Genomic DNA, 24505 nt, shown 5'->3' with positions numbered 1-24505 from the left:
GTGCTCGGAAACGTACTGGGAGCCAATGTAGGTCTTTCAAGACCGGTGTTATATGGTCTCGGCGGCCGCCCCCAGTCACCAGTCTAGGGGAAGCTAGTAAGAAAAAAACCAAAAGAGCCAGACTGCTGGCTCTGACCCAAGGCTAGAGGGCCACATTCTCTTATGAGCCTCATTTGGGGGGCTGTAGGACAAGACTGGCCCCCAAGGCCTGGGCTTTGCCATCCCTGTAGGAGGAGTGTAGAAGCAGGGGAATCAAGGAGAAGATTCTTGCAACAATCTTGGAAGCTGCAAAGGGACGAACTAACCTGTCCCCATGTCCTTCTCTTGTTACAGTTGTTATAAAGCTATCCCAGATCTTCCCGGAACTTGAGGTTAGTACTGGGGGAAACAAAAGAGGAGGGAGTGGATCCCCCAGACCCTCTGCCCGCTGACTGTGGTCTTTGCCCCCAATTCTGCAGTGGCGTGTGTCCCTGGGGTGTCAGGATGATGCCAGAGGCATGTCCTGCCCTCTTCCCTGGTGCTGCCCTTCCACCTCTGCCCAGGAGGCTGCAGGGCCCATGGAGGTCCTCTGGGGCAAGGGATTGGGCCCAAGCCTGAGGGAGGCCACTCTTTCCTGGCTTGGGCCTCCTTGTGGGCTCCCTTGCACCTGTCAATGGTGGGTTTTGTAGTTTCACCAAAGGCGTCTCATCCAGCTTTCTCTTTCCTCTGCAGAAGGCAATGGCCCGACACCGGTCCCGTATTCAGCCAGCTCCTGAAGAAAGTAAACAAATCTCCACACCCGGGGACTTTTCACTTAGTAGCCTTATGGTTCATGCCCGAGAAAGACCTCCCAGGCCTTCTTGCTGTGTTTGCTGTGCCTTGCTGGCCCTTTTAACTTTGCCTCAGTAGGCAGGGCCCTGACTGACTCCAGCTACAAAAGTTGAGGTGGCTGAACCCTTGGATTTGGGTATTGTTTAGAGGGCTTTCTTGAGAGAGGCTGTTAATTCAGCCTCTCATTTCCGTTCTCTTCCAGAGGACATCATTATTGAAGATCTGTAGGGTTTCCGGTTCTGGTCTCTGCCATGGCAACGTCTCTCCCTTCTGGGACCAGACTCAGACGGAGGGGAGGGGGTTACCTGAGGTTGTAAAACCCTCTAAAAACCCCTGGAGGCAGTCGGGGGACAAGGCACCTGTGGACGTCTTTGTGCCTGCTCCTGCTGGTCTCAAGCCCTGCGCCGCTGAGGCAGGCTCCACGGCTGCCATTGCAAGAGGCAAAACTCCTTCACCTCTTGATATATTGGATCAAAATTAAAGGCGCCTCCAGAGGAAATGGACTATCGAGATGGAGGGATGAAATTTGAATGTCCTGCCGTGATTAAAAATGGAGAGAAGAGGGGAGGGGAACTTCGTATTATTAATATTTTTATTTTTATTATTTAAAGTCTGCAAGGACTTAACACGTACCCCATCTGTTTAAAGAAATAAAAGGATCACAAATGGACGTGTGTGGCGGCTATCAGCTTTCCTGTGCGCCAGCTACGCCGCGATTGAGGCGATCAGAAGCGCGCCCCCTTCGTCGCCTTGACTGTGCTGTGGGCAGGGAGCGATGGCTGATGCCCATTTTACGCCCCCCCCTCGCCCGTGCCCCTGGCAGGGGCCCACCTCACCACCCCATAGCTACAGCCCTGGTTGTTGATATTTTCTTTTTCTTTCATTAATTTTTTATTATAAATTTAAATAAAAAATATTATCCAAAAGCATGTCATCCTTAGTTTTGACAGGTGCATCCCTTGCACCTGTCAATGGTGGGTTTTGTAGTTTCAAAAAAGGCGTCTCATCCAGCTTTTTCTTTCCTCTGCAGAAGGCAATAGCCCGACACCAGTCCCGTGTTCGTCCAGCACCTGAGAAAGGTAAATGAATCTCCACACCCTGGGGACTTTTCACTTAGTAGTGTTATGGTTCATTCCTGAGAAAGATCTCCCAGGCCTTCTTGCTGTGCCTTGCAGGCCTTTTTCACTTCGCCACAGTAGGCAGGGCCCTGACTGACTCCAGCTACAAAAGTTGAGGTGGTTGAACCCTTGGATTTGGGTATTGTTTGGCTGTTAATTCAATCTCTCTTTTTCATTCTCTTCCAGAGGACATAATTATAGAAGACCTTGAATGAGGGTGGAAAAAAATCTGTTGAAGAAAGACAGCACCCAGTTTTTGGGAGGCATATAAGTGGAGCAAGCAGGAGAACTCTCTCAGTATTTTGAGGGGGAAATCCCCAAAGCAGAAGAGATCCTTGGACAGCTTCAGAACCAGCCTCAGTGCCACCTGCCTAGAAAGACTTTAGGACTGGAACTCCAGCATATTTGGGACTTAACTTTCAAACCATTTGGATTACAAAAACTAACAAGCTGAAATAGGGACTTTGGAACTATTCTCAATTACCACTGTATGGAGAAGACAAGTATAATTTTGTTTTACAGAAATAAAGTTTGACTTGCATTTTTATTTCTCTCTGTTTTTCCCCTCTCTCTTCTTTTTGTTGTGGTTGTAACAAAATTTAATTCTGTATTTTACTTGAGTTATTTTTGAAGTTTCTTATTTGTTTATTTGTTTTCTTTTTCCTTTTAATTTTTTGTTACTGTACTTTGATTTGCTGTATAGGGGAAGGGGAAGGTTGACAAAAGGGAAAGGGAAATTGGATGCTCAATCTGGGAGAGAGGAAATAGTCTCACTCTTGGGCTGAGCTGAGAATTGCAGGTGTGACCTTGAGCAATTTAAAAATAGTTCTGGGAAGCCGCTAAAGTAGAGATGGCAAGTAAACAGGAAGGAGCAATTACCAGGAAAGCAGGTAATTACCAGGTTTTAAGCAGAGGTTGGATAGCCATCTCTCATGAATGATCTAGTTGTGATTCCTGCATTGGAGGAGGCTGCACTAGATGACCCTCGGGGTCCCCTTACAACTCTATAAACCTCAGAATGTATCCTAAGTTGGCATCATATTGGCTTTGTGATGTAAAGAGGGTCTTAGTATCTCACTGCCTAATTTCACCCACCATATAAACAAGCAGGGAAGGAATCTGCAGTCCAGGGATAGCACGACACCTCTTCTTCTTTGGTGATCACTTGTAGCCGAGTAAGATTGCCTTCCATAAACACAGTTTTAACAATGAGTCCGTAAGTGATGGTGGAGGCCAATTCTGGACCCACATGTCCTTCCACAGTGGGGACATTGGTTCCCAGGTGGGAGCTGATCACGGTGTGGATTTGCCAAGCGTGCCTTCCTCTTAGCACATTTATCCCTTCTGTCCTGAGTTCGAGTGTCTTCAAAGCCCATGACACCTTTGGTAAAGGATGTTCTCCAATTGGAGCGCTCGCAGGCCAGTGTTTCCAAATTGTTGGTGTTTATACTACAGAGCCAAGGACTTGCCGATCAGAAGGTCGGCGGTTCAAATCCCCGCGACGGGGTGAGCTCCTGTTGCTCGGTCCCTGCTCTTGCCAACCTAGCAGTTTGAAAGCACGTCAAAGTGCAAGTAGATAAATAAGTACCACTCCGCGGGAAGGTAAACGGCGTTTCTGTGCGCTGTTCTGGTTTGCCAAAAGCGACTTAGTCATGCTGGCCACATGACCTGGAAGTTGTACGCTGGCTCCACCAGCCAATAAAGCAAGATGAGCGTCGCAACCCCAGAGTCGGCCACGACTGGACTTAATGGTCAGGGGTCCCTTTACCTTTATACTACATTTTTAAAGATTTGCCTTGAGACAGTCTTTAAACCTCTTTTGTTGACCACCATATTTATCACCATATTTATTCTTGCCATCTCATTTTTTACCACATCCAACTTACCAAGGTTCATGGTTCTTACATTCCAGGTTCCTATGCAATATTTTTCTTTACAGCATTGGACTTTCCTTTCGCTTCCAGGCATATCCGCAACTGAGCGACCTTTCGGCTTTGGCCCAGCCGCTTCATCAGCTCTGAATCTACTTGTACTTGTCCTTCCTCAGTAGCATGTTGGACGCCTTCTGACCTGAGGGGCTCATCTTCCAGCGTCTTAACTTTTATACGCCTGTTGTCTTTGTCCATGGAGTTTTCTTGGCAAGGATACTGGAGTGGCTTGCTGGAGGTGGTTCATGTTTACTCAAAACTCTTCAATATGACCTGCCCATCTTGGGTGGCCCTGCACGCCATAGCTCCTCGCTTCTCTGAGTTCTTCAAGCCCCTTTGCCACGGCAAGGCAGTGATCCATGAAGGGGCATGTGAGCTAAGCTTTGCTAAATTTAAGTTTGGAATAGAGTAGTTGCTTTGCTTTTTAAGACGCACACACATTTCCCCTTACTTTTTAGGAGGGAAAAAGTGTGACTTATAGAGCGAAAAATACAGTACATCTTGCCTCAGCACTATACCCTTTTGAGAGGCAGTTGAAGACATACCTCCTCAGTCAGGCCTTTGGAGGTTAGGACATGGAATTGATTCAGGTTAGGGTATGGTACCCGTTTATCTTACAAAATTAAATTCAGCATAAACTAAAATAATAGAAGATAGTGTATAAGTGCTTTAGTTGGTTTTAGACATATGTACTGCTGTCTTTTTAATGAGTTGCACGCTGCCCTTAGGGTATGACTGCTGAACTAATCTTGGAGTTCTTTGAACCTTACCCTCTGTTTTGGAAGTTTTAATGCAACAAAGTTGATCAGCAGGGGGGGGAAATGGAAGATGCTGACTTGCTTGCTTGCTTGACATAGCATCCCTCTCTGGTGTTATATCTGCTCAAATTGTGGTTTGTGCCACCTTGGTAAAGTAGTTTAGATTGCAGTGAACTGATCAACATGAAGAAGCATCTGTGGGCGGGAAGGTAAACGGCATTTCCGTGCGCTGCTCTGGTTCGCCAGAAGCGGCTTAGTCATGCTGGCCACATGACCCAGAAGCTGTACGCCGGCTCCCTCGGCCAGTAAAGCGAGATGAGCGCCGCAACCCCAGAGTCGGCCACGACTGGACCTAATGGTCAGGGATCCCTTTACCTTTATACTACATTTTTAAAGATTTGCCTTCAGACAGTCTTTAAACCTCTTTTGTTGACCACCACGCTTTCCCTTTTTAAGTTTGGAATAGAGTAGTCCAACGATGTTGATGTTGAAGAATCATTGCTTCAACACTGGTGATCTTTAGCGATGACCCATAACGGCTATAACTGAAATCAGGCCGGCCTGAGCCCTCAAACTCCGCGCGCGTGAGGGTGGCATCGCTCTATCCTTTAGCACCTCTATGTTGACAATCCCATACGGTTCGCCTTGGAGACTGAAGCGTTCGATTCCAGGCCGGGAAAGCCCGATGCAGAGACTCCCCCGCTGCTCCCGGCGCCTCTTTGCCCTTCCCACTCGCCCACCTGCGGCGGAAGGGAGGGAAAGAGGCCGTGCGAGAGATGCCCGGAGAAGAAAGGCTTTGTTGCGACTCTAGACTTTCCTATTTCTAGGGTTACCCCGTCAGGGCGGCCGAAGGACAGGGCTGCCGTCGCGGCTTGAGTGCGTCACGGCGGAGACGCTCACCCACCTGTGCCAGCATGGAAGGGAAGAGAGGCGCCGCTGAGGTGGCGGCGGCTGAAGCCCCGGACCCGGCGGCCGGGGAGTTGCTAGGAGACGGTGAGGGGGCGAGTGGGGCGAGAGAAGGAAGGAGGAGGCGGCCGGGGCGGAGGGGGACCCCCCTTGGCCTCCCCTGGGGTGAACTTCCTGCTGCGCGCGCTTTAGGATTGCCTTGCGCGGCTCTGCGCCCAGTCCCTGGCGCTGCTCTCTCGGAGCTTTGCCTCCTTTCCTACCCTGAAGGGATGCCACCGAGAAAAGCAGCCCTTGACTGGACAAATCAGGGGTCCAGGGTATTTTACTGAGGGCTCATTTTTAGGTGGGGACCTGAGTTCCTGGCAACTTTGCAAAAAGTTAACAGAGTGCAGCTGATGGACTGGGCAGAAAGGACCCCCCCCCATGGAACTACTTGATTATTATTGTTTTTTTCTTTTTCGGTGGAGGTTTCCACCTGCTCAAGAGCGAAACGATAATAAAAAAGAGCGTGGACTATCAGGAAAAGAAGATGCCAAGCTTCTCCCCTTGCGTCTTTTTCAGAATGCTACGCGGACTTCTTGAAGGAAGATTTTGACGTGAAGGCGTACACCTCGCAATCGATTCATCAAGCTGTGATAGCCGAACAGTTAGCGAAACTTGCTCAAGGGATTAGTCAGCTGGATAAAGAGCTGCACTTGCAAGTAAGTGCCACGCGTATCACCCAAATCTATACATAAAGGCAGCTGAGATTCTGAAACGGCATTGAATTGTTTGTTTGACTCTACAGCTTTTACAGGTATCACATATCATTTGTTCCAAATTTGTAAGAAATTGAGCTTTTAGGGTGGCAGCACCCACACTCTGAAACTTTCTGCCTATGAACATCAGGCCTTCACTATGCCTTTGGGTGCCTGATAAAAACATTTCTGTTTAGGCAAGCCTATTTAAACATTTAAAAGGAATGTCATACTTAACTAATTGAAGATGCTTTCTGGCAATGAATGTATATATGGGAAAGTGATGGTTAAATTTTGCCTCCTACAGAAAGTATTCAAATAAACATGCACAGGCAACATTAATATGGTTGGCTCATAGCCAGTGTTATTATGATAATTGTCAGTGTGTAAGCTCTCCAAAATGGCTGTAACTATTGTAAGTGTATAGTAATGTATATCTATGCATGTTTGTGTGTTGGTAGTGGAGAAATAAATGCAAAGTTAAGCTGTGAATGTAAGATGCCCAACCACACAATGTGAATAGTGATAATTGGTTTGCCTTATATACATTGGGATGATCCAAGTGGTTTATTCAGCCTTGAAGAGAGGCTTCAGAGCTCACTTAACTTTATTGGGCACACAAAACTTTTCCAAGATATGCAATTATATTTGTACTTGCTACATAAACTCCTGAGCCTTTCTGGGACCTTCCTTGAGCACAGAGCGGGGAGCCTGTGCCAGTGCTGGAAAACAGAATTTCTTCTTATGACCCAGCATGCAATCCACAACACCAATTGTATTTCCTTATTAGTATTCTTTTTTTAAGAATGTGGTTTGTCCTCTTACATGTAAATGAATCCTTGGAATGTTGTTAACAGAATGCCCAAGTCCTGATGTAAGAGCTGTGCAATGCAATTTGGAATAGGAGAAATATGCTTTGTGATGGTAGAACGTGTGATTTAATTGTGGCTATTGTTTGAAGAGAGGAGAGTTCAGGATTAGTTAGAATTGCCTTTATAGGCAAAATATTGTTATCCTTGTTAAAATATTTGCCAGCATCTTAGCAAGTAAACATGAGTAGATTCTGTTGAGGAAATTCTGTATTGAATGGGAGAATTGAACTTCACTTTGGTATTCACACTTAATCAATCAGTCAATCAATAGATTTTTATTGTTTATAGCCAATAGCCATCACAATACAATATAGGCACAAATCACACAACTAACAGAAATTGAATCACATAGGTTAAATTTTTGGGTTAACAGTTTATTGCTGGTGACTAGAAACTTATAGTAGGCAATAATCACTCTTTGATTTTGATATAAAATGTCAGTTTTCAATCAGTTTATAACAACTGCCAGAGGTTAACCTTTAACCAATGTGCAGGTGCATTTCTCATAACTGAATATATTTACTCTGAGTCTAGCCAAGGTTGAGTGCTTCTGGTTTAGAATGGAAGCTGCCAGTAAGCAGTGCGGTGCAATATTGATTTCCTGCCAGCTCTAACATATGTCCTTTAAATAGTTATTACGGAAAAGGTAGGCAGTGATCCTTTGTGTGCCGCAAACCAAGTTTGTTTGCCTTTCTGTGGAGTTTGTAAGGTGGGGCTTCATTGGAAGCCAGTTACTCTTATGACTCTTTTCACATGCAATATCAAACCGTACACTAGTAGTTACGTGCACTAGTAGCAGCAGGCCATGAATTTGGGCGCTTTCCTCCTGCTGCCCCTTGGTCATGGCAAGGAGATTGAGTGCATCTGCTTCTGTTTTACATTTTTAATCAGAATTTCTTGCTATATCTAAATTGGTGTGAGGGAACTCTGCTTTATATTATTTATTCGTTCCACAAAACTAAAAGGCAAACCTCAAAGCATTTTACAAAAAAGAATAAAACATGACATTATTAGTTTAAAAACCAGTTACGTTATTAGTTTAAAAACCAGTTACGAAATATCTTCAGAAATAATTAAAATCAACAATAAGCTAAAAGCCAGATTAAAACGTACGTTTAAATAGGCTTGCCTAAACAGAAATGTTTTCATCAGGCACCCAAAGGCATAGTGAAGGCCTGATGTTCATAGGCAGAAAGTTTCAGAGTGTGGGTGCTGCCACCCTAAAAGCTCAATTTCTTACAAATTTGGAACAAATGATATGTGATACCTGTAATAGATTAGAGCTGCCGAATGGCCTTATATGGGGTAAGGCAATTTTGCAGGTAAACTGTGTATTATATGATGATTTGTTCAAACAAGCCAGGATCAAACCATGGTTTATAAGCCTCATTTGTTAATTAAACATAGTTTAAAACGAAACCTCTTGGTTTGTAACAGATTGAGATTGAATCCTGACAAGACAGAAGTACTGTTTCTGGGGGACAGGAGGCGGGCAGGTGTGGAGGATTCCCTGGTCCTGAATGGGGTAACTGTGCCCCTGAAGGACCAGGTGCGCAGCCTGAGAGTCATTTTGGACTCACAGCTGTCCATGGAGGCACAAGTTAAATCCGTGTCCAGGGCAGCTGTGTACCAGCTCCATCTGGTACGCAGGCTGAGACCCTATCTGCCTGTGGACTGTCTCGCCAGAGTGGTGCATGCTCTGGTTATCTCCCGCTTGGACTACTGCAATGCGCTCTACGTGGGGCTACCTTTGAAGGTGACCCGGAAACTACAACTAATCCAGAACGCAGCAGCCAGACTGGTGACTGGCAGCGGCCGCCGAGACCATATAACACCGGTCTTGAAAGACCTACATTGGCTCCCAGTACGTTTCTGAGCACAATTCAAAGTGTTGGTGCTGACCTTTAAAGCCCTAAATGGGCTCGGTCCAGTATACCTGAAGGAGCGTCTCCACCCCCATTGTTCTACCCGGACACTGAGGTCGAGCACCGAGGGCCTTCTGGCGGTTCCCTCACTGTGAGAAGCCAAGTTACAGGGAACCAGGCAGAGGGCCTTCTCGGTAGTGGCACCCTCCCTGTGGAACGCCCTCCCACCAGATGTCAAAGAGAAAAATAACTACCAGACTTTTAGGAGACATCTGAAGGCAGCCCTGTTTAGGGAAGCTTTTAATGTTTGATGTATCACAGTATTTTAATATTCTTTTGGAAGCCGCCCAGAGTGGCTGGGGAAACCCAGCCAGATGGGCGGGGTATAAATAAATAATAATAATAATTATTATTATTGTATGTAACAATAAACTCTGGTTAGTATAAAACTGGAAATGGAAGTCTCAGATCTCCTTCTTTGCGATTGTGTTCAAGTCTGAGGCTTGCTGCTGCTTGTATGTTTAATGCTAGTGGTTTAGTGCTCTGTTGTTATATAATGAGTGAAATATTATCAGGGCTGCCCTAAAATTTTATGTCATGCTACTTGAATCAGAAATGTGAATTAGAAAGGCCAAGATCCAGACAACCATGCAACAAATTCAGCAAACTGAAGGGCAGTTTGAACTTGCATTTCTGAGACAGCATGCTCAATGCCGCATGGCAAACCAGTGTTGTTTTTTTTGTATTATTCTTCTGATAATAGTTGATAGTCTTATTTTATAGGTAGTTGCAAGGCATGAGGACTTGCTAGCACAAGCAACTGGCATCGAATCTCTGGAAGGTAAGCATGGTTTATTAACTTTATAATATTTACAAAGAATCTCTTATCCTAGGAGTGGGTTTCTTATCCATTTGCATAGGGGTGGGGCCTTGGAAGAGGAACCAAAATTATGTGGTTTGCATCTGTTCTAATGAATCTCAAAGCTATGCCAATTTTCCGGAAACGATGGTCAGGTTTCATAACTTCTCAAAGTCCCTTATAATATATGCTTATTTATTAGCATGCTATACCAAAACTTCCTTTGCCACTCTTCCAGTGAGTTCTTGTTGTTTCCAGTACTTTCTGATTACTATCTGAGTGTTTATTTAATATTTTTCTAGTTAGCTCTTGCTAGTTTTTCCTAATTGTGTTCTTAATGTAGCTTAGAAAAACAAGTAAATCAGCCTATGATATCATTTAAATTAATAATAATTTATATAGTTTACATATGTCAAATGCACTTAAAACTCAATTTAAGTTGATTATATCATTAATCATTGGAATTAACAGCTGTACATTTTTAGGATCTTAAGGTGGATATAATACCGAAGATAAAACATTTTTGAAAAGGTTTTTTTCTTCCATTTATCCTTAATGTTTTAATCCAGAGTCTGAACTGCCCTGGGATTTTCAGGTGCAGGGCAGTAAACAAATTTGATTAATAAAAATAATACTAAAAGACTGGGAATGTTTAAACACTGAACTCTGACACAGAACGTAACTAATGAGCAGAACTTAGTTGAACAATAGTTCAGGTAAATCACTATCCCTTTGTTATAATGCTGCACAACTACATTTTTAAAAAATCACAAAACTGGAAAACCTTGAAAGGCCTGAAGTCATAGTGCAGTGGACTTACGGAAAAAGTTCATCAAACTGTTGGAGTTTTAATTGCATCATTTTGCTACCAGCTGTTAACATACTGCCAGTTTCCTTTTGTCAGGTTACAGTATACTTCCTTAACTCGTCAGCAGGTGGAGCTGTTCATATAATGCTGTCTAATAGTCACTTCTGGCTAAATAGAAGCGTTGTTTACATCGAAAACCATTGAGAACCTGAATGAACTGCAGATTTGGGTAATTAAGCAGCTTTTCAATCGAAAGAATTAATGGAGTAAAGAAATAGAATAAATGGAGTAAATAATAACATACACTACAAGCACACACACACAGAGATTTAAAAAAAAATCTATTAAAAAACTTTCTTTAAAAAATCTTTTTTTAATAAAAAAATTCAAATTTCTTAAAAATCCCTTAAATAACTCTGAAGTATCTGAAATATGTGCATGCACACAAAAGCATATACCTAGAACAAACTTAGTTGGTCTCTAAGGTGCTACTGGACAACTTTTTAATTTTTTTAGAAGGATCTTTTTAAGGGATTTTTAAAAGAAAGTTTTTTAATTTTTTTTAAAAAATATTTGTATTTATTTCGACTACGTTAGACTAACATGGCTACCCACCTGAATCTACACACACACACACACACACACACACACATTGATATTTTACCTTTTGGAAAAAAATATTGTACTACATCTCCTTTTATTTCAGTTACTCACATTTGCAGTTCATTTGAGTCACTGAATTCACTGAAGCTGCAAACCTAGATTCACCTTTCTGGGAGTGAGGCCCATTGAACTCAGTGAGACTTATTTGGAGTAGGATTTCACTATGCCATCACTTGCATATAAACAGCACTTCCATTTCCTGGGCCTTATTATGTGAACGCTTTAATGTTGATTTCCCTATGCAAGTTTTTAAAAGTGCGCTTTAGCAGGCGCTGATATTTATGGTAGTACACCGGACTGCAGATCTGTGAAAAAGATTTGCCTCTTTATGAAGAAACAGAAACGGACAGGGATAGCTTAGAAAAAGCGACTGATTAAATGTCATGTAGCATTCACTGAGTTTTCTTCTCCCTCCTCTCTTTTTTTCCTCAGCTATTTATGGAAACGAGTGCTTTATGTTTGCTTGACGCTGTGGAGGAATAAATGATAATATGTTTTACTATAATGTTGATTGCTTCTGTTTTTATTCTTTTTTGCCTGCTCCCCTCCCATTAACTGGAAAAACCCAAGAGATGCCAGGTTATTTATAGTTGAGCAACTTATAGCACCATTTATAACAAAAACTAAATTTTCAGTTTGCTGTTATAGTCTGAATAAAGGTAAAGGGACCCCTGACCGTTAGGTCCAGTCGTGGCCGACTCTGGGGTTTCCGTGCTCATCTCGCTCTATAGGCCGAGGGAACCGGTGTACAGCTTCCGGGTCATGTGGCCAGCATGACTAAGCCGCTTCTGGCGAACCAGAGCAGGGCACGGAAACGCCGTTTACCTTCCCGCCAGAGCGGTACCTATTTATCTACTTGTACTTTTTGGGGTGCTTTCGAACTGCTAGGCTAGCAGGAGCAGGGACCGAGCAACAGGAGCTCACCCCGTCGCGGGCATTCGAACCGCCGACCTTCTGATCGGCAACCCTAAGCTCTGTGGTTTAACCCACAGCCCCACCCGCGTCCCTATAGTCTGAATAAGCTACTTTTTATATATCAGATGTGATAATTTTGTGGGAAACCCAAGTTTTACAGGGAACCGGCTCACCTATGAAGAGGGGGGAGTACCTGCCTCAGGCGGTGGAAGGACAAGAGACGGGCTCTCCGGCTGCCTCGCTGCTTCTGCTGCCACTAGAACACCCCCTTCTCCCTGGGCGGAAAACCCAAGCGGTGTTGCTTTGCAGAACTCCCTGGCTCCTGCTGAGTTTGGCGAAAGCCAGGGCATTTGGGTGGTGAAAGGGGAGGGCAGCATTGGGGAGTTGGAGGTGGCTGCCTCTGGTTATACCGTATTTTTTGCTCTATAAGACGCACCAGACCATAAGACGCACCTAGTTTTTGGAGGAGGAAAACAAGAAAAAAAATATTCTGAATCTCAGAAGCCAGAACAACAAGAGGGATCGCTGCGCAGCGAAAGCAGCGATCCCTCTTGCTGTTCTGACTTCTGGGATAGCTGCGCAGCCTGCATTCGCTCCATAAGACGCACACACATTTCCCCTTACTTTTTAGGAGGGAAAAAGTGAGTCTTATAGAGCAAAAAATACGGTACATGATGCCTTTTATGTTCCAAAAATAAGAAAGTGATTTTCAAGTTGTAAAACATGAAAAGAATATTACAGTATTGCATCCCCCCCTTTTAAAAATAACCCCTTTCCTTGAAAAAAAACACAGCTTCAATATTTCTGGAAATGATTCCTTAGCCACACAAGAAAATACGGGCAAATTGTGTGGTTTTGGGCATAGAGGAGGGAGATCTGTGGTCAAATGCCAGTTTGCTGAGGGACCTTGTACCAGATCCTTGCTTCCATCACCAGAAGAAGTTCTTGGAGGGAACTTAAGATAGGACCGCCTTTGTGGCAGTGTCCTGCTTATTGAGTTCTCTCCTGAAAGAAACTAGCTCCATCCCTGATGGTTTTTAAATGGGATTTCATTTCAGTTTGCAAAACGAAAATGAAAAAGACAAGCAAAAAAAGAGAAACCAGTTGTTTCAATGTCTCCAATCTGCTTTTTAATCTTTTGGATTATATTTAGTTCCTTGTTTTCAGTGCTTTTCAATGAGTATGGCTCATGCTGGATGTAAGATGTTTATTACAGCATTTTAAATGGTTCAGTGGGGCCCTAGGCAGTCTAGAAGTGTTAAATAAAGAATCTGCCATACAGTGTGGATACTTTTTGACCACAAGAAAGATTGATGTGTGGATAGAAGGATGTTGGGTCATGTGTTGTTCCTCATGCTCCTTGGGGGAGAAGGTAGCTTAAAAAAAAAAAAATTAAAACTTTCATACTTTTTATGGACACAGCTCTTGAAGCCTGAACACTCCTTGAAGATTCTGAGATTATGAGCAGAGAGCAACCCTAATTTGATTATGCCCCCTGTCTAATGAAATAATGCATAATATTTTATCTGAATCCTAACTCCTTGATGTATAGATGACTAAGCCTTGACAAATGTGTGGGATGACAAATTCTTGTTGAGACACCCTGGCATGCTGAGCCTACAGAGTTACATATATAGAACTGGACTCCTACATGAGATGGAACTGATAATGTAACGTTCTGAGTTGCAGCATGTACTTTTACAACAAAAGATCAGCACTGCTTCACATATGCCGAAATTTGGCTGTTCTGTTTGGGAGAAAATTGTGATGCCCCCTTTGATAACATAACTCCACAGGAACATAACTGCCCTAAATATGAAAAGGATTGGTCTGCTAGGCTGTAATCCTAAGACTATACTGAATTCAGTAGAACTTCCCAAGTTAAAAAAAGAATCAGCTGGTAAGGTTAAAAAAAAAGTTGATTTTCTGGCATATTAGCAATGTCATCTTCTCAAAAATTCTGGGATTTCTGGAGTGAGAAAATATTCTTAGTGATGTTGAATACAAATATATTGAGTCGTGGTGGTAGGGAGTTCAGTATACTCTGTATGTCTTTAATCAGTTCTCAGATTTTCTCCTAGTACTTATTGTGTAATAGCCTTGATTGATTTTCTAGGAAGTAATGAATTCTAGGCAATAATGGATTCTAAACAGATTCTAAATGTAGCACAATACTATTAGTAGCTATAGAGATGTCAAGAGAACTTGGCACTTTTGAGTAACTGGCCTCAGATTTCAGCCTGCCAAGCTTCAGCTTGGATTACTAGAGTAATTGCTAGGCTTGTTTTATAGATGATATATGAGAGTCCTGGGTTCAAATTCAGACTTGGCCATAAAGCTCATTGTGTAGTGTTTGGTGACTTGTCATTTGTTTGCTTGACCTCCTTCACAACAGTAGTTTGAGTGATTAAGGGTGAGAGACCTTCTGTTGGTCATCAGGCAATGGCTTTTTCCACCTGCCTTGCTCCACCCTCCAGCCCTGACAGCCTTTCCTAGACCATGGCTTTAGAAGCAGCCTGAGTTCAGGGATATGTATTTAAAAATTGTAAGTTGTGTGTCCTTATTTCTCAATTTGATCCTTTTTCATGGTTTTGTGGTGTTTTGTGCATTGTGATTTGCTGTTATTTTTATTGATTATGAATTAGTAATTCTTTATTGTAACTGATAGGTGTAAACTGTTTATTTTTTGCTGATGTTTAATTTTACTGTTTACTATTGGATTCTAATGGATTATTGAATATTGCTTCATTTGATATGTTTATTTTAAAGTGATTGTGACTTTTATATTGGATCAGATAGTTGTTACTAATATTTGATGTTTTATTATTTTTATATGTGTTGGAAGCCACCCAGAGTGGCTGGGGCAACCCAGCCAGATGGGCAGCGTATAAATAAAAAAAATTGTTGTTGCTGCCATTGCCGTTATTAAGGCTACAATCCTTAATGTACTTGGCAGAAAGTACATCCCATTGAGTGGTACTTTCACTTGTGTATAAATGGTTAGGATGAGGCTGTAAATGTGTTAAGAACAATACCTTTTATTTTATTTATTGTCTTCATTAGTTGTCCCGCCCCCCCCCCCCCCCGGAAGATGAACCTCAGAGAGACTTACAAAAATGAACATTAAAAGCAAGGGTAAAAAGAAGCATAAAACAACTTTAAAATATACAAGAAATAGAAATAGAAAACAGATCCAGCTCTACCTCACCCCACTAAATTATAAATAGAAAATTGAAATCCAAAGGTCTGGGTGAATAGTAATGTTTTTACCTGGTGCCCAAGAACAAGTAGTGCACCTCCCTCAGAGATGAATAACACAGGGTCTGGGTTGGTTCATATGGAGAGAGGGGGTCCTTGAAGTATTAGGGTCAAAGCCAACTCTTTGAATTGTACGCAGAAACTAATTGGTAACCAGTTTAGTTGGGCCAGAATTGGTGCTGTGTACTCAGACTATCTTGCCTCGGTGAGCAATATGTCCGCTGAATTCTGCCCTTAGTAACGCCGTTTCTAAGCCATCTTCAAAAGCGCTCCTACTCATTGCAATAATAAAGCACTTTGTATGCTGAAAAACGGTATAGGAAGGATTAAAGATCAAAGTTGCCACTACCATTTTGAGTTCCCCGCTTGGTTTTAAAATGTGGCGTTTCATTGGGAAAAGGTGCGTTCTCTCTGTCAGCTGTGTGCTTTTGAAATACTGCTTTTGCTCTCTTATTCAGGTGTTCTTCAAATGATGCAGACCAGAATCAGTGCATTGCAAAGTACTGTTGACAGGTATGCCATCTCTATAACAATGATTTAGTCGTTTTAAGTCCTTCTGCACTCCCGCGGTTTCTAAAACATATTTCGTTTTTCATCAGAATCAGAGCCAAAATAATCGATCCTTACAACAAAATCGTGTCCCGTACGGCACAGTTAGCAAGGCTTCAGGTAAGTTGACAAGCATCTTTCTTCCCTTACTCTCCCGGAATAACATAGCTTTTGATTGGAGAGGGGGAAAGCAGTTCAAAGAACTATCTACCGATTCTGTCAAAAGGACGGTTTTCTTCTTGTAGACAGGAATGCAACACTTTTGAGAATAGTAGATGCATTGTTCAGAAGCGTTTCAGGCACTGTTTCTTTGCAACTTTGCAACCATCGAGCCGATATATGAACAAGATTTAATGGTGGCCAGAGAGAACTCTGTAGTTTTTTTCTGACTGAGTGTTGCTATGGTTACTGGTTGGAAGTGGGGGGGGGGACTCCAAAGGCAACACTCCCAGAATAAATAATTGAAACCACTGAATACGTGCACTTTACAAATCCTTGTGGAAAGGAAAAATAAGTTCTCACAAAGCAAATTTGTGCTTGGCACAAACTTTCTTCCATATCTGTAATTGCTCATTTCAACTGAGGTAATTTATATGGGGTTATGTCCTCTTGTGTCTCCCGGGTAGCATCCTTTGTCTAGGCTTATGTAGCTGCCTTCTCATGCCCGGAGCAGTCCTTATTTTTTTCTTTACTTGGCAAAATGTTTTAAAAATTGATTGGCAAACCAGCAATGAACTTGGACAGATTCCTCAGTTGCTGCTGTTTTTCAAGTCTTCGATAGTTCAAAACAAATTTTCAAGCTTTCCCCAGCTTCATATGCTTTTCACCAAGTTGTTTTTTTTTACCGCAACTTGTGGACACAGTTCCGACTATTTCAACCAAAGCTCTAGTCGGTGCTTTTCTGTCCCTCATGCACAAAACCATCTGTTGTTGTTTAGTCATGTCCGACTCTTTGTGACCCCATGGACCAGAGCACGCCAGGCACTCCTGTCTTCCACTGCCTCCCGCAGTTTGGTCAGACTCATGTTTGTAGCTTCGAGAACACTGTCCAACCATCTCGTCCTCTGTCGTCCCCTTCTCCTTGTGCCCTCCATCTTTCCCAACATCAGGGTCTTTTCCAGGGAGTCTTCTCTTCTCATGAGGTGGCCAAAGTATTGGAGCCTCAGCTTCACGATCTGTCCTTCCAGTGATCACTCAGGGCTAATTTCCTTAAGAATGGATGCATTTGATCTTCTTGCAGACCATGGGACTCTCAAGAGTCTCCTCCAGCACCATAATTCAAAAGCATCAATTCTTCGGCGATCAGCCTTCTTTATGGTCCAGCTCTCATTTCCATACATCACTACTGGGAAAACCATGGCACAAAACCATAGTTACTTTCATAGAGCAGAATGTTTCCTGTTCGCTTTAAAAATAAATAAATTACAGGCCTCTTGAGCATTGAACCCAATAGATATTGTGCTGAGTTGACATTGATAGATGCCCATTGGTGGTGCAGAGGTAGCAAAGCTTGACCATATGCTTATTTGGATTTAACAGAATAATTCACAGCTTGTATAACAAGCATAACACACACTCTGTTTTAATTTAGCCACTCAGCTGTAACAGCCCCCAAATCTCTTCTCTAGACAATTGCCCTAACATTTAGGTTTTGCTTGATCTACTCTTTGACATGTTTTGGCACTTCTAGAACTCCTGAAAATTGTAATACGTATTTTCCCCTGAAATTGCAGGCGTTTTACTGTGCTCGAACTGTGTAGTGATTAAGAGCTTATGTCAGTTAACCATATTCCAGGCTGTGTCTATAATGAGTTAAAATAACATTTTGAGTTGTGTGAAAATATATTAAAAAGTCTGCATATGCCTCTTTTTTCCCCATCTTCCAGCAGCATAGATAGTGCTCTCAACAGATTACATTAACAGTCAAAATGTCGGAAGTGCATGTTATATAATATAGAACTGTTATGAAATTGAAGGGAATATTTGTCACTAGGCAACTTTAGATGAAGCACAGAGCTCAGATGTAATTTCAGGTTTTTTAAGAAAAACATATGAGACTTGTGCTTTACCGAAAGTTGCCTCGTCTAGACCACAAATCCTACCAAGGCATCAGATTTCTAATCACTTGTTCACCTTTGAATGTTTTAGGACCATGATTGTACAGTGGTACCTCTGGTTACGAACTTAATTCGTTCCAGAGGTCCGTTCTTAACCTGAAACCGTTCTTAACCTGAGGTACCACTTTAGCTAATGGGGCCTCCTGCTGCTGCCACACCACTGGCACGCGATTTCTGTTCTCGTCCCAAGGTAAAGTTCTTAACCCGAGGTACTACTACCGGGTTAGTGGAGTCTGTAACCCGAAGTGTCTGTAACCCGAGGTACTTTTGTAGTTTGTTAAAGACTGCTGGTGTTCCTTAATTCAATGCACAAAAATACTGCATATCGTGGAATATCTAATGTAGAATCTGAAACCAGCAGAGTTTTGCTGTGATCAGCACTCTGTAGGTCCAGTTGCAGACGTATCTTTCAGTATACAGTCATATCTCGGGTTACAGCTGCTTCAGGTTGCGTTTTTTTGGGTTACGGACCGCCGAAACCTGGAAGCACCGTAACGGGTTACTTCCTGGTTATGGCGGTCACGCATGCGCAGAACCGCTAAATCACACTTTGCGCATGCGCAGAACCACCAAATCGCAACCCGCGCGTGCGCAGACACAGGTTGCAAATGCTGTAGGTTGTGAACGTGCATGCCGCACGGATCACGTTCGCAACCTGAGCGACCACTGTATTAGATAGCTGAAAATACACATTAAACATCGGTAGAGCATTTAAGCACTTGTGCACACTCCCACACCAAGCTCTCTGGGTGCTTCTTCTCCATAGTTCTGTCTCAAACAACTGAAGGATGTGTGAATCCTGAGGGTGGGGCAATTGCACCAGAAGTAAGCATAGTGATTTTATAGGAAACACTCACACAATCAGCCTGGCCCACATGACTGCAGTATTCATGCATCTTCTGTGGCAATTTGGGACAGTGTTAACAGAGATGTCATTTGTTTGTTTGTTTATTATTTATTTATTAAATAATTGGTATACCACCTTTCATCCGCAGATCTCAGGGCAGTTCCCAAATGGCTCAGTGTGCTTATAAACGGGGAAGGGGTGCTATTGGGTTGTTGTTTTTATATTGGTTATAAATTTTGCGGTTTTATATTTTGATTTTGTTCTGTGAACCATCCTGAGACCTCTGGGATAGGGCGGTATATAAATTCAATAAATAATATAAAGGGACCTTGGAGGAGAGAAGTGCTCTTTCCTTGTGGCTTCACACTTTTTCTCCATATATCTCTGCTGCATAGAGCCTGTCCATATCTGTAGCGTGCAGAAACTCAGCTGCCGAATTAAATGTTCCCCAATTTGCATATTTTTATGTGACGCAGAGTGGATTGATATAAATAATTGGTTTAAATCGTGACTTAAATCGCCCACAAAAAGGGTTACTTTAAATAGCTTTCTGCCAATTAGTTCATTTACCAAACAAGTATGCATAGTACTAATTGGATGCAGTAACCATTGGAATAGATACTCTTTGAAACTAGATCTAATCTTTATGATACTCCATTAACCAGTGGTCATGTCACTCACATATCATAGAATAGATATTGGTAGAATAGCAGTTGTGGATTTATGTTTGGTTCTCTTTCTACACATTTTAGGTCACCAAGTAACTTGCATTAATTCAGGTTTGGGGAACCTAAACCAAAAAAATGTTGTTGCTCTCATCAGCCGCAGCCAGCTGGCTAAGGGATGATGGCTATTGTATTCTAATGGCATCTGGAGAGTCATGGGTTCCCCATCCCTGAATTAGTTCTAATTTCATTTGAACTGTGAGAAACCTGTGGCCCTCTAGATTTTGTTGGACTCCATTTCCCATTAGACCCAGCCAGCATTAGGAATGATGGGAGTTATAATCTAATAACGTCTGGAAGCTGCCATGTTGGCTGGCCCTGGAATAAACCTAGCTGAAACTTAACATAGTTTCTGGTTTGGGGTGGAATTGGATGTGCTAGGGAGGAGATGGGAAGCAAAAGTAAAACTAAACTATGGTTTAGCATTCCATCCAAACCAGATATAAATGTCCATGCCATTGAGTTCCCAGTTTAGGTAAAATTTATGATCTATTTTGTCATATTTATGAACTTGGACGTCAAAAGCCACACATTTATACCCCTGGTTTATTCTTATAAACCTGCGGAAAGTTGGCTATAACTCAGTATGTTTGATGGAGAAATAAGTAAATTTTGTTTTGAGAGATTTTGAGTAGGGACTTTATTAGCACTGCATTCAGATATCATTTTAAACCAGGCACTTACAATAATTGGTTTTAGGAAATAAACCAAGACTGAATTTAAATTTGATTACTGTCATTTTAAAGTTTGTATATATGTATACTTCAGGCTCCTGCATAAAAGGATGGATAATGTGTTTGTTGTGCTGATTTGTGAAAATTTGCATGCAGAATTAGATCCCGCTCCCCAGAATTGGTTTGGGTTGGGCTTTTTTGAAGAGAGACTTGCACATTTTAAGCCTTCGCCTGCTTCTTTTTGAAGTCTGTAGCAAGACTCTCCATGGTTTTAATACAACAGAACTGCAGTCTTTATCTGTAGAATTCCCTCACTGTGCATTTGTGACTAAATGTCCTTCCATCCCTGCAGAGCAGCTTGCAGTTACAACCCTCTGTGGGGTGTTTTTATGATAGTGTATTCCAGATGATATCAAACCATGAACGGAACCATAATGTGATCATACACGCCTATTGTCAGGCCAGAAATGTGTACTGTGTTTCCACAGCTGGTACTTAACAACTGTATAATAATGTAACATATTGAATATATTCCTAAACTGTGTTTCCTATCAAGGCTTCCTGTGACTTGCTGCGGAGAATAATGCGCATCTTGTATGTCAGCAAGAGACTTCAAGGCCAGCTACAGGGAGGAAGCAGAGAGATAACAAAAGCTGCTCAGAGCCTCAATGAGCTTGGTGAGTTGACTTGGTCATTTTTAGTGGTGTTCTATTTGCTAATGTGAAATGCTTTTTCCTTTAAAAAAAAATGGTATGGGAAATGTACCATATTTTTCCGTTTATAAGATGCCACCATGTATAAGACGTCCCCTATTTTGGGGGACTCAGATTTAAGAAAATGGGGGGAGATGTATCTGTGTATAAGACATCCCCTAATTTTTGACATTATTTTTAAGGTAAAAATACCTAGTGTTATACACGGAAAAATACGGTAGTTTCCTTATTTCTTACAGGGGTAATGTACTATGTGGAAAATACAATTCTTAAGTTGGGTTTATTCAGCAAGAATGAAAACACCTATGGTGGTGACATTCTCAGTTTTCTAGAGGTGATAATTTGATTGATGCAGACTGGTTTCAGATATTTTGGAGCTGCCTTTATACGTTTTAAGCTCTGTTTTTATAAGTTACATTCAGAGACTGTTGTCCGCAGTCAGCATGATGAGTTTTTCAATGACTGTTGCCTCAGCACTGACTAGATCATGGCTGAGGTCTGGAAAACTTCATGTGCATGTACGTAAAGCACTTCTGTCTGAACACACAGGGATTTGCTTTTTTTTCTGGCTGCAGACCAGGGGCAGAGGAAGGTGAGTGCGGTGGGGGTGACAAAATGGCGGGCAGCACTCACTGTGGGGCCTGCAGCGTGCCTGAGCCACGCGTCTCTCCTGGAAGTGATGCAGTGACTTGGGCGCCCGCAGCCTCCGCGCTGCCCCAAACGGTCCGCCCTCTACCTCCCCCTCAGTTGTAGGGCAGATGAGTGGGAGGGGGCAGGCAGACTCCTCAGAGGCCCCATGGAGTGTCCTGCCCCGGCTCGCCTCGTCCTGCAGGTGGCTGGCTCCACCCCTGGGGGCAGGGAATGTGTGCCGCCCCAGGCGCCTGATCTGCTTGCTGCAGACTCCTGTTTTGTGTTGGGTGCTGCCCAGTATGGGTGCTTGGGATATGGGTGGGGGACCTACTGTGAGGAGCAGGCACACAGGGCTTTCTCAGTAGCTGCTCCAAAACCATCCTCTCACTAAGATACCATATTTTTCGCTCCATAAGACGCACCTGATCATAAGACGCACCTAGTTTTTAGAGGAGGAATGCAAGAAAAAAAAATTCTTTAAAGGGAGCGCTGAGCAGAGCCTGTATGCATCCCAGGCTCTGCTCAGCGCTCCCTTTCACGAGCCGCATGGAGCATGTGTGCGGCGCTTCCCCCACCTCCCGCAAAAGCCCCCAAGAGCCGCACTCACGCTCTGCGCGGCTCTTTAAAGGGAGCGCGGCTGTTGGGGGCTTTTGCAGGAGGTGGGGGAAGGGACTGAGGGGCTAAGCCAGAAGCTGGAACAGCGAGAGGGAGCACTGCGCAGCGATCCCTCTTGCTCTTCTGGATTCTGGGATAGCTGCGCAGCCTGCATTCGCTCCATAAGACGCACACACATTTCCCCTTACTTTTTAGGAGGGAAAAGGTGCGTCTTATAGAGCAAAAAATACGGTACATCTTGCCTCAGCACTATACTCTTTTGAGAGGCAGTTGAAGACATACCTCCTCAGTCAGGCCTTCGGAAGTTAGGACATGGAATTGGTTGAGGTTAGTGTATGGTACCCGTTTATCTTACAAAATTAAATTCAGCATAAACTAAAATAACAGACGATAGTGTATCCGTGCTTTAGTTGGTTTTAGACATATGCACTGCTGTCTTTTTAATGAGTTGCACGCTGCCCTTAGGGTATGACTGCTGAACTAATCTTGGAGTTCTTTAAACCTTACCCTCTGTTTTGGAGGTTTTAATGCCACAAAGTTGATCAGCAGGTGGGAAAATGGAAGATACTGACTTGCTTGCTTGCCTGCCTGACATAGCATCCCTCTCTGGTGTTATATCTGCTCAAATTGTGGTTTGTGCCACCTTAGTAAAGTAGTTTAGATTGGAGTGAACTGACCAATTTGAAGAAGCATCTGTGGGCAATTTCTTTTTTGTCTTTAATCACCTTTATCTGTTATACTTACAATGCAATAATGTGTGCTGTGTGAGTTGGATCTAAATGGGCCTTCTGTAAAACAGAAAGATACTTCTGCATGTGTAAGGTAGCCCTCTCCCCGAGTTTTGCCAGTTCTCCCAGTCCTGCTGCACCCCATATCACATCAAAGGTGGTGCTGGAGGGTCTCTCAGTTCTGAAGAGTCGATTTTGAGGAACCACAGGTGGTTGAAATGAAGAGGAAGGCATGGTAAAGTACTTGAGTAGAACTCACTTTAATATATTTCTAGCACCAAACAACCCTTTATCTCTTCAGAGCCATCATATAACTTGCCTCTATCAAGTGATGCACAAGGGTGCACTCTTGACGTAATAATCGCCTTGCTTTATTAGATGAAGGTTCAGGATTTTGTTTTCTACCATGGTCAAACCCAATGCTTTCAGAAAGTCCATACAGAAGGCATAATGCGGCTGGCCACTTCCCATGGTTTGTTTCTGGTCTTTGACAATCGCAAGGTGTATTACCTCTAAACAAGCAAGTTCAATGTCTTCCTTGAAATTGGCCAATATTTGGTTCTTTTTCAGCTCTCCTAGTGCTGGAAAGCTCCTTCCGTTTGATCTGAAAGCACCAGGTTCACGTGATTAAAGGGATGGTGCCCCTAGTGTCTCATGGCCTCTCCAACCCTTATGTGTGGATGTGTGTAGTGGGGAAGACTATGAATGTAAACTCTTCGTTATCAGGCTTTCGGGATGCCTGGAAAGCCTACATAGAAAGGCTTTGCTGAAGTAGAAGTCATTGTGTAGATTTTGAGTGGTGGTTGAAGTAAGTTGTGTAGCATCGGAGGCAGCAGTGCAGCCCAGCTCCTCCTTAATTGCAGCAAACCCCCTTCAAGCGATTATAAAGTGTGAAGGGGGCAAATGCTTATACTGTTACTATGCCTCATAAAACTATTTGAAGTGTGAAGGGGGCAAATGCTTATACTGTTACTATGCCTCATAAAGCTGAGGCTCCAATACTTTGGCCACCTCATGAGAAGAGAAGACTCCCTGGAAAAGACCCTGATGTTGGGAAAGATGGAGGGCACAAGGAGAAGGGGACGACAGAGGATGAGATGTTTGGACAGTGTTCTCGAAGCTACAAACATGAGTCTGACCAAACTGTGAGAGGCAGTGGAAGACGGGAGTGCCTGGCGTGCTCTGGTCCATGGGGTCACGAAGAGTCGGACATGACTAAACGACTAAACAACAACATGCCTCATATGACCAATGGTTCTGACCTGCTGCATAAGTATCCTACTTAAAATTAGCAGGTAGGGAGTTTCTGGTTAGCACGCAGCAGTGCCAGGATCAAACCCTTTCTGCATTGCTGTGCAAGAATCACAGCAGATAGGTAAAGGGTACAGTTGTGACCGACTCTTGGGTTGC

At 43.1% G+C, this 24505-nt stretch overlaps 1 protein-coding gene across 5 annotated transcripts in view; it reads left to right on the top strand.

Moving 5' to 3' along the window:
* The first annotated feature begins 5481 nt into the window (after positions 1-5481).
* The window catches only part of COG5 (component of oligomeric golgi complex 5), a 178509-nt gene continuing 159485 nt past the window's right edge, over positions 5482-24505 (top strand). For 4 of the 5 annotated variants that reach the window (XM_053406133.1, XM_053406135.1, XM_053406136.1 and 1 more), the window contains exons 1-6: positions 5482-5607; positions 6082-6221; positions 9778-9835; positions 15956-16010; positions 16097-16166; positions 20966-21086. In XM_053406133.1, coding sequence (XP_053262108.1) covers positions 5529-5607; positions 6082-6221; positions 9778-9835; positions 15956-16010; positions 16097-16166; positions 20966-21086 — 523 coding nt within the window. In that variant the 5' untranslated portion in view covers positions 5482-5528. The remainder of the gene's footprint in view (positions 5608-6081; positions 6222-9777; positions 9836-15955; positions 16011-16096; positions 16167-20965; positions 21087-24505) is intronic. The other variant, XM_053406137.1, reaches the window with a different exon arrangement.

The sequence above is a fragment of the Podarcis raffonei genome, chromosome 10, assembly GCF_027172205.1.
Source record: "Podarcis raffonei isolate rPodRaf1 chromosome 10, rPodRaf1.pri, whole genome shotgun sequence".
Classification (NCBI taxonomy): domain Eukaryota; kingdom Metazoa; phylum Chordata; class Lepidosauria; order Squamata; family Lacertidae; genus Podarcis; species Podarcis raffonei.
The sequence above is the reverse complement of the archived record's forward strand: the minus strand, read 5'-3'. Positions and strand labels throughout refer to the sequence as shown.